The 9,568-nt window shown below is 34.8% G+C and overlaps 2 protein-coding genes across 2 annotated transcripts; one reads left to right on the top strand and one right to left on the bottom strand.

Annotated features, from left to right (window-relative positions):
• Positions 1 to 682: 682 nt before the first annotated feature.
• Positions 683 to 3,956, top strand: LOC133823459 (non-structural maintenance of chromosomes element 4 homolog A). The gene is made up of 7 exons (XM_062256235.1): positions 683 to 1,156; positions 1,622 to 1,702; positions 1,818 to 2,061; positions 2,158 to 2,248; positions 2,700 to 2,916; positions 3,002 to 3,093; positions 3,389 to 3,956. The coding sequence occupies exons 1-7, from the start codon at positions 1,027 to 1,029 to the stop codon at positions 3,701 to 3,703; spliced, it is 1,170 nt and encodes a 389-aa protein (XP_062112219.1). The 5' UTR covers positions 683 to 1,026; the 3' UTR covers positions 3,704 to 3,956.
• A 300-nt stretch (positions 3,957 to 4,256) lies between these two features.
• On the bottom strand, positions 4,257 to 8,080 carry LOC133823458 (enoyl-[acyl-carrier-protein] reductase [NADH], chloroplastic-like). The gene is made up of 13 exons (XM_062256234.1): positions 7,872 to 8,080; positions 6,911 to 7,201; positions 6,587 to 6,696; positions 6,450 to 6,505; positions 6,260 to 6,344; positions 6,109 to 6,156; positions 5,810 to 5,884; positions 5,627 to 5,738; positions 5,429 to 5,480; positions 5,303 to 5,354; positions 5,121 to 5,178; positions 4,796 to 4,894; positions 4,257 to 4,691 (listed from the first exon to the last, which is right to left on the bottom strand). Exons 2-13 carry the CDS (start codon positions 7,188 to 7,190, stop codon positions 4,540 to 4,542), a joined length of 1,179 nt encoding a protein of 392 aa, XP_062112218.1. The 5' UTR covers positions 7,191 to 7,201; positions 7,872 to 8,080; the 3' UTR covers positions 4,257 to 4,539.
• Between the last annotated feature and the right edge of the window lie 1,488 nt (positions 8,081 to 9,568).

Below are 9,568 nucleotides of genomic sequence, written 5' to 3'. Positions count from 1 at the left end.
AAACTAAGGAAACAATAAAGCAACCAAAACAATAATTTTTGAATTAGGATTTAAACTTCATGATTTCGATGATAAGATTTTTCAGTAGTTGATTGAATTAGATCGTATTATGAAATATTTTGATTAGAAATGATTTTATACACCAATTTTATGTTTTACTACAAAAATACTTGGTTCGAAGTTATTGGATTGATGTTGCTACGATTTGATTTTTTTTTATTTTTAAGATTTCTTGCCGGAAGTTATGGGTTGTTCGCCTAAATTTTTAGAAACGTTTTTTTTGCAATTATAATATGTAATTCGCTAGAATTAATGAGAAATAGCTTGATACTCGCCAAAATTAATGGAAGATAGCTTGATCAGATCGTTTTTTTTTTTATGGAGAATGTGGAGATTGTTTTGTGTTTTTGATCGAGAATGTTATTTGTTTTCAATAATTTTCTTTGTTGATTGTATATATATTTGGGGACCATTTTGGTATTTTTCCAACTTTAGAAGAACGATTACACGCTCAAGAAATTTCCATTTCTAGTTCGGGTATGGGAGTTTGGAATCAGTTATAGACTTGCTAAGGTGTCACGATGTTTTTGATAATAAAAGAAATTACAGTATTTATGTAATTAATTATAATATTACCTACTTTGATAAAAAATCCAAATAAATAATCCGTTGCTTGGGGAAAGGCGAGTATATTTGTTTTAACAAATATTATTGTATAATCTCGAGGAGAAGAGTTGAATCTGAGCCATCCATCACAAACCTCATAAATTCGGCGGGAGGGGAAAAGGAAAATGAGCCTTTAAAATCTGTTCCCTCCGCCTCCGGTCTTATGTGATATTAAAAATTTATTAATAAATATTTCCTCATTTCGTTTCCCTCCCTCCCTTCTGTTTCCCTTTCGATCTTTATTTTTAAATATTTTTTTGAATCCAATTTAGGATATTATTATTATTATTCCCAATTTATAGTTTTAACCCTTAACTTATTTCTTTGAGTTTCTGATACCACTCAACCCAACCACTCGCCATGGTTAGGGCTGTGAAACGCGAATCCATCACCTCTTCTACTAAAACGGTCCCTAATGACCAATCTGGTGGCGAGAAAGACCGCAGGGTTCTCCGCTCCCGCTACCTCGCCGTGAAGTCCAAAATCAGTAGTATGTATTTCTTCTCTTTTTCTTTATCGGATTTTCGATGTTTGTTTGCTCATAATAATAATAATAATTAATGACAAAATTTTTGTTGTACTTAATTCTAACATAAAAATAATTTTGAATTCAAATCAGGTTACTGTTTTTTTTTGGTTTTTGTTTGCTTGGTAACTGTAATGCTGTGTTTGATGTAGAGTTTCTTTGTTTTCGATTTGAATTCAGAGTATTTTATTTGCGTTATTTCGTTTTTTTAGGAATCAGGATATTAATCTATCAGAACCGACAGAGGAGTTTGAATATAATTCAGGGCACTTGATTATTTTTTTCAACTTTTTTTTTTAATGATCTTTGTGACCAGTTGGTACTTACCATGTTAAATCTATATTCTCGCTTGAATACTCTTGAAAAATAGAATTTTTTTTTGGCTGCTAAGTGATATTTTACCTTATTTCCTTATGTGATTATGTGCAGATAAGAGAGACGATTTAACAGATGCAAATTCTGATAACTTCAGTTCTATCATTAATGAGGTGGAGAGCTTGCATCAGCTGGGTAGACCTTTTCTTCAATGCCTTTTTAAGATATTTTTGTTTGGTGCCATTTTTACCGAGAAAGTTAGCTTACCTGTAATTGGTCTTTTTTTTGGGTAAAAAATTTGACACTTCAGTACAGAAACCAAGAGAACAAGTTGCTGATGCGGAGGCACTTTTGGACATTACAAGTACGTTAATGTCCTCCGTCAAGGCACATGGCACTCATGGTATAACTCCTTCAAACTTTGTCAGCAGTCTTCTGATGAAATTTGGACGGCGGAGTGGAATCATGGAGGAGGAGATGAACTTGACATTTTGGAAGGATGTGGGAGTTGCTGTGTCGGATGTTTTTAGGAGAGCTCCTGGATGCTGCACCATGTAATAGCCATAGTTCATAGTTCATAGTGTTAGTTTTTCTTTTTGTTTAAGACTCTTTGTCAAATGCTTATATTGGTATATTTTCTCTGCTTTCAGGATTGGTCCCATGAACACAGAAATAAAACTTCGTAAGCCTGCTGTCCGACGCAAACATGTGAGGCCTACAGAAAGTTCTCGACCAGAAGAGGTAAAACTACTTGATTCAAACACCATTGCTGTTTTCTTACGAGAACTACAGATACTGATGAAATGATCTGATTATTTATTGAATCCTTTTAAGGTAACTGTTTTCAGTAGAATGACTTTGCTACTTTAGTGTCGGAGGTTATATTCATGTACTGATTATTTACCTCAAGTTAGAATGAGCATGAGGGTGATATTGCTATAAGTTGAATGTATCACTTTTTCATTTTAATTCAGGTATGTTGTTATTGTGCATCCATTAGTACTGGCTATCATTTGGGTCATGGATTTATTGTTTCTGAGTCCTGGCAGAGTTGCTGAAAGTCTAAAAAACCATTTGCTCTTCATGTCAATCACTACCATCAGTAATTAGTGCCGAGTACTTGTACTTATGTTTTCTTTCCTTTCCCAACGAATCTAGAGAGAGGTTAATAAACTTCAACTTCTATGTGCAGCTTGATGATTCTCTTTCAAAAGAGAAAACGGACACTGATAAGAATATGGCAATCATGTTCAACATTCTGAGGAAGCATAGAAAAGTCGGGCTTGAAAATCTAATTTTGAATAGGAATTCTTTTGCACAAACAGTAGAAAATTTATTTGCTCTGTCATTTTTAGTTAAAGATGGGCGTGCCGAAATTAAAGTGGATGAGAAAGGCTGCCATTTTGTTTGTAAGTTCTTTCTAAAAAAATTACCATTCATCCTTCTCAGTTTTTTTTTTCTTTTAATAATTGTGTTCATCACTTGGTTTTTCAGCACCAAGAAATGCACCTGCTGCCAATGCAGTTGCTTCAGGCGAGGTTGCTTATAGCCATTTCGTTTTCAGATTTGATTTCAAGGACTGGAAGGTAATCAGCAAAGAATTTGGTATTTCTTTATTCATTTAAATTTCTATGATCACTTCTTTATGCTAATAATTATCGAGATGGTGTTGCTTTGGATGGACAATTGGCGTCAAACACAACTTTGTGTTTGCTGGACGTTTCAATTGCTCCTTTACAGTAGTCAATTCATAAATAGTTTGAAGAGTTTTCGGTAGTCTTTCATCTATATTTTAGTATTCTTGATGAATCTATGTATGATTTATATTTGAACTATTATTTTTTCTTCTCTGGTTTCAAAGTTGACATTTGTATCATGCAGTTGATGTCAAATTATGTTGGTATTGGAGGGGAGTTGATGCCACATAGGTCTCATGCAAACAGTGCTCAACCAGAACAACCTTCCCAACCAAATCAACCTACAGAGGAACGACAATCGACAGCACCAGCACCATCACCAACACCAACGACACCAATTCGGAAGTTCACTAGGAATCGTGGCTTGGTTTTGCATGATCAGGCAGTTCTAGAAGAGTCCCCTGATAGCGAACCATCAGTTGTGGAAGACTCGCCTGTATATGGAGATGACTTACAAAGAGCTGCTGCCCTCGGAAAAGGGAAGCGTAAGCTGAGGTAAGGAATAGAGTTACGGGGGAGTTTAGAGGTCTCACCGGCCGAGTATGCTTCTTTTCTAGCTTACTCCTGGGACATGCTTTATGATTATGGTTACTTAGCTCTGTATATTTGTACAAGTCCTATTAAAGACTGATTTTTATTTTTTGGATCGTAAAGCATTGTACTCCGTTGCTGGCTATTTTACTAGTAAATTTTGTAATTGCTTTAGTGATTCGTGAAATGAAAATTAGTGTTGAGGTTTACTCAATAGTTAATAGCGATCTTTTGGTCCGATGTGACAATTTTTTTTAAACAAATTATTAGATACGTAATTTGCTCCAACCAACAAGACTTGGATCTGAAATTTGAATCATGTATCAGTACTGCTATAATTCATGTTTCTTATACATTAGTGGCATGTAAGCAAAAGTACTAAATTATATGAATATTTGTGGTAAAAGTATTTTATGTAAGATATATCTAATTGTAAGCAAATTTGACGTCAATGTATATGCCAAAAAAAAAAATTTAGACACTAATAATTTAGACAATTTTGCTCCAAATATTGACTCATCTTTATCGTTTCAAATTGACGTGAAACTAAAATATTTTATTAGAAAGTTACCATATCACTTGTATTAGATGAGGTTATGGAATGGGGAAGCTTCTAAATAAAAAATGACGTCTTTTACAACGATATGCGACACACATCATGTAGTAATTCTCAAGGATAACGTTGTCAATTTTCCTAAAATCAGTTTAAAATGACTCGTAAGCTAATCTCGTATATGGGAAACAAAACAGAAATAAATTCTTATTTTTGGTATTTTCCAATAATCGAAGTGAATCTCTGCATCTCTAGTTGGCCTTGGGAATGTCAAGGTTCTCAAAGATCGGGCTGTCCACTCCCACTCCCATCGCATTCAAGCCATTGTCAACATACACAACTGCACCAGTAATGGCCGAGGCCAGTGGCGATGCAAGGAAGGCAGCCGCATTACCCACCTCCTCTGTTCCATTTATGCTTCAAGATCAGTACACGCATGGGTCGAAAAGAAAAATATGCTTGAATTTGTAGCTACCAGCTTAGCTTGGCTTAGTTTATGTGACTCACCAGCAGAGAGTTCTTTCTGTAGTGGTGCATTTGCAGATGAGTAGTCAATCATCATGTCGATGAAACCAATTGCTTTTGCAGCACGGCTTCTCAACGGACCTGAAATTTTTTACAGAATAATGTCCAATAACATATGCTAACGAGTTACAACTTGTGGCGCCATAACATAAGGGGTTCTTTGATCACAATACTAAAAAACTGTTGATGTTTTTCAGAACGCAAAGTTCTCTGAAAACTAGTTTTGTTTTTCAGGGACAATTTTTGAAAGAAAAAAACAAATTAAGAGATGGTACATTTTTCAAATGAAAGAAGCTAACTGCAGTACCTGCAGATATTGTGTTGACTCTGATTTTGTGTTTCCTTCCAGCTTCAAAAGCAAGAACCTGAATCAAAGGTAAAAATACAGTAAGTGAGATTATATATTGGACATTATATATTGGGGAGTGTTTATCAGAAATCGGAACATTAAGATATGGCCAATCAGGAACAAATAGAATTAGTACTCACTCGAGTATCACTCTCCAAAGCAGCTTTTGCGGAACTCATTCCTCCACCATATCTGGCATATGCATGATTTATATGTAATATGGAAAACACCGGATTGACATGGTTTATAATTAAAAGGAAACATACCCTGGAATGATCTTTTCTGAAGCAATGTATGTTAGTGAAATTGAAGCACCGCCTGCGAATTCAACACAGAGCTTAGATTACAGGTTTTCTTGCAACAGTAACCGTCTCACAATCTAAGGATCCTTGAGACAGGAGACCAGAAGAGTAAAAGCATAACACCAAAACGAGGCACACAAATTTAAGGAGTTAGGAATATGCCTGGGTTCATTATTGGAACAAAATGGCTGAGTAGGGAAATAAATGAGTAACTTGATGCAGAGATAGCTGCAAGGTATCCATTCCTCGAGGTCTCTAGAAGGGGTTTGCTAACCTGGGGATGATAATTTATTATTAAATACCTTGATGACCATTGAAAAATCATCAATATGAAATACTTAATACCTCTGGTCCATTGGCAAGTGAATGGACAAGGATATCAATACTGCCGAAGTCCTGCTTCACACATTCAACAACTTCCTGCAAAGTTTTTTAAAGAGTTAACCCCTGCTGAAAAGTCCTTTAATATGAACATGAAATTAGAAGGCCTAATGAGTGAATTCAAAAAAGCTATTTTGACATATTCCATATCAACTTTTCTAGATCCACATGACATTAAACCTCGTCCATGTTTACAATTATGAAAGTAAACTCAGCCACTTCTTTTAACAAAGTTCAAAGATATATTCCAGAGAGATGGATACCTGAACTGTCCATTTTGAAGATCCTGTATAGCGTTTGTTTGTCTTTATCTGTACAGAGCCAAAAATACAGATATTACTAGTTTTACTTCAATTTATATATGCACAAAAAGCCTTAATATTACAGTAGTTATGATTTGCTGGTTATACATACATCCTCAGGTACAGACTCCATATCGTCAAAAACTGCATCCAATGGATAAACTTTGGTAATTTCCATCAATGAACCATCTGGCAATCTGAAAATACCAAATATTTAGGTAAGCAAATGTGGAGGATTCGAGACACATTAGACAAACCTCTAATGTTCATGCAAAATCTTAGAGAATATATGTTTTCCTTACTTGCGTGATTCATCTAATTTCCCACGCCGCAAACTGGATTCGAAAATGTTCAGCGCCTAGGCACGAATAGATCTATATTAAAAAACTACAAAGTTTTCACACAATCATAAGAAATGACCTCAGTTTAATTTACTTACTGGCACCCATGTACCAACAAGAATTTCAGCACCAGCAGCAGCAAGAGATTTCGCTATCGCCCAACCATACCCGTTATCATCAGCCACACCAGCAATAAACGCTCTCTTACCTATAAAGAGCAGTCCCAAAGTTAGTAACATGCTAAATTTGTGCTCAGCAAATGATTGTACCAAAGGCTAATAAGTCTGAGATTCACGGTTTCCTTGTATTCAGTGCGTTCAACAAATGAGAAAACACACACCAAAAAAGGTAAAGAGCAGCTGAGATCAGAACAAGACAAGCTACTGAATTTCAATGCTTGAGCATAAAAGAAGATTTTTGACCTCTCAAATCAATAGGTAATCCTGGCAAGGGAGTGTTCTCAACCGCTCCAGACATTGCTCTTGTAACAACCTTTTCGAAATTCTTAGACTGACTAGAAATCAAGCTAGGGACGAGTGACTGCCTTGATGAGATGTGAGAAGAGCTTGTTAGCCTTTTCCACATTGGAGACTTAAGCCCGGTACTGAAATTTGCTGTGGTGGGCAGAAATTTTCTAGAAGAACAATTTATGCAGGGCTTGACTGGTACGATATGCATGGCATGAGTCGCAGTTGAGGCCATTTTGGATAAAGCTAAACCACCAGAAACCAAAAAATTGACTTTAGAACATAGGTAACACACTCGCAATTGCATTATCAACAGGCCTAACTAAACATTTGTTTGACATCCAAATTTTAAATTGTTAAAGTTCCTATGATATATCTGCGTTTCAAATTCAAGACTACAAAAAAGGACATCGGTACTGGATTACATAGCAGAAGGTAACTCAATTTCTATGAAACAAATGTAAAGTGTATCCAATAGGCGTTTAAACCAAAGAATAGAGTCAAACCAAAGACAAAAAGTTCTCTATGTCATTTGTCAACAATATATTAATTACAAATAGTGCTTGCAGAAAATCAAATAAATAGCAAAATGGGCACAGAATATAGTTAAAAAAAATAATAATTAAGAAAAGGAAAAAAAAAACATTGATGAGATTATCCTTTATGTGGCAAGAACTACTAGATTAACAAAAAAAAAAAAAAAACAGAGAGAGAGAGAGAGATCTATCAACACATAGAGGTTGGGATATTCCTAAGCCTTGTAAACAATCAAGCAACATTCATCTAAATATTTTTATATAAGTACAATATCTGCAAATGTATATCAAAAAAGAAAATCGGAATTTTTAGATCAACCCAGATGAAAGGATCAAACACTTAAAAAATACATGCATTGAGAAGAAGATCCAAGACTTACCTAGTCTGTGGTAACTTAAAAAATAATTCCAGGAAGAGAGAAAAATATGAGCTTCGTTTGGGAGAATGTAAATAAAAAATGGGTTTGTGCTGTGTGTGTATGTATACAGGTATATATAATGTGTAAGTTTCGATGAAATCAAAGTGATGTTTGGTCGATGTTTGGTGACTGTTGAAGTTCAACTTCGTAATTGCCGAATGAATGGAAATGAAATTCGGGAGTGAATGAGCTGCTTGTTTTGGCGCCCATATAAAAGGACATTTCTACCCCTGTGCTCATTCCATCAAAAACTCTATACCTGGACCTCAACTTGGGCTTCATTATCTCGGCCCGGTATCAGTTGGGCTATGCTCAACCCAACTTCATTTAACAAGATTAAGGCTGGATAGGTGCTTAAGAGAGCCCGCCTCCATTTTGACGTATAACCTTTCCGAGGCTGTGGTACTAATATACCCACGACTTCATCGGACCATAATCCAATCCTCCTGGAAACATTGGGAGATACAGAAAATTTGAGAAGGCTATTCATGTGGAACAGGATCCAAGATGTGTCTCCGTAGTGCAAGCATGGGGTTCAGCTAGTCATCACAACCCAATGTGCAACTTTGAGGTGAAGATGCACCAAACTAGGAAAGATTTAGCTGAATGGAATCACACTCACTTTAAAAGGTTTCTAACCAAATTTCAGAAGTCAAATCAAGACTACTAAAAGTCCTGAGCACCAAAAATGTAGATGGTGAGGATTTCTATGTAATCTCATTTTATTATAAATAAAAGAATAAAAATTATTTTTTACTTGGTTAATCATTTTGCTGTTATGTTTTATTTTCATGATTATTTATTTAATATAAACTTCTATTAAATCCTTAGCATATAACTAATCATATTTATAGTGACATAATCATAGTGGAATATAAATATAATTATATGTTCAAATATAAGTTAGTCCTAAGATTAGTCGGTGCACATGATTTACACTGACTTGCCAATCTACGATATAGTCTACTTACACACTGTAGTGTTATGTTCTTTCAAGAACATTAGCAAAGTAGATAAGATCATGTGTATTTGTTACATCAGATTGGACAAATATTGACAGTAGATAGGATAAGTAAACATACCGTTATTATCTATTCTATTCATATCATATAGTTGACCATAGGTCAATTCAATCTCAATTCTGAATGGTTAGTATTCTAACTGATTGTATAATTTGAGTTCTTTGACTTGTTCGTTACCAGCTTGCCCTACGGATTAGCCCATACTTACAACTTGGGAACTCGGTAGTATAATTGAGTGAGAGTGTTAATCATAGATATGAACATCTATAGCTTCTAATGAAAAAGTAAAACGATGGTTTCCTTTTAGTTTTGTTCGAGGTACTAAATGATAGAGATCTCATTTCAGTAATTAATATTAGTTTACAGAAATATCATTTACAAGGAACTAAGTGTTTTAAGGATAAAATACAATGAGGGGTAAAATAGTATTTTAGTCCTATCTCATTATAGACCGTCTATAGAGGATTGAATGATAATTATGGTTGTAACAATGGATAACTAATAACATATCTATATTGCTTATAGTACATTCTATGAATTCAAAGTGCAATTCTGAGTCTTTAGTGGAGTCACGAAGAATTAATAAGTTAGTAAATTTATTTGTTAAATTTATGATAGCTTATTGGAGCTTGATTT

Source organism: Humulus lupulus, chromosome 3 (assembly GCF_963169125.1).
Source record: "Humulus lupulus chromosome 3, drHumLupu1.1, whole genome shotgun sequence".
NCBI lineage: Eukaryota > Viridiplantae > Streptophyta > Magnoliopsida > Rosales > Cannabaceae > Humulus > Humulus lupulus.
Note: the sequence above shows the minus strand (reverse complement) of the source record. Positions and strands in the feature narration are given on the sequence as shown.

What these genes read in the sequence shown, in the direction of transcription:
- LOC133823459 (XM_062256235.1), top strand. Translation starts at nt 1,027, where the DNA reads ATGGTTAGGGCTGTGAAACGCGAATCCATCACCTCTTCTACTAAAACG. An exon ending in AAAGTTCTCGACCAGAAGAG is followed by an intron (nt 2,249 to 2,699) that starts GTAAAACTACTT and finishes TTCTATGTGCAG; the next exon opens with CTTGATGATTCTCTTTCAAA. An exon ending in TTGATTTCAAGGACTGGAAG is followed by an intron (nt 3,094 to 3,388) that starts GTAATCAGCAAA and finishes TGTATCATGCAG; the next exon opens with TTGATGTCAAATTATGTTGG.
- LOC133823458 (XM_062256234.1), bottom strand. Translation starts at nt 7,190, where the DNA reads ATGGCCTCAACTGCGACTCATGCCATGCATATCGTACCAGTCAAGCCC. An exon ending in AAATTAGATGAATCACGCAA is followed by an intron (nt 6,345 to 6,449) that starts GTAAGGAAAACA and finishes TGGTATTTTCAG; the next exon opens with ATTGCCAGATGGTTCATTGA. An exon ending in CTTCAAAATGGACAGTTCAG is followed by an intron (nt 5,885 to 6,108) that starts GTATCCATCTCT and finishes AAAACTTTGCAG; the next exon opens with GAAGTTGTTGAATGTGTGAA.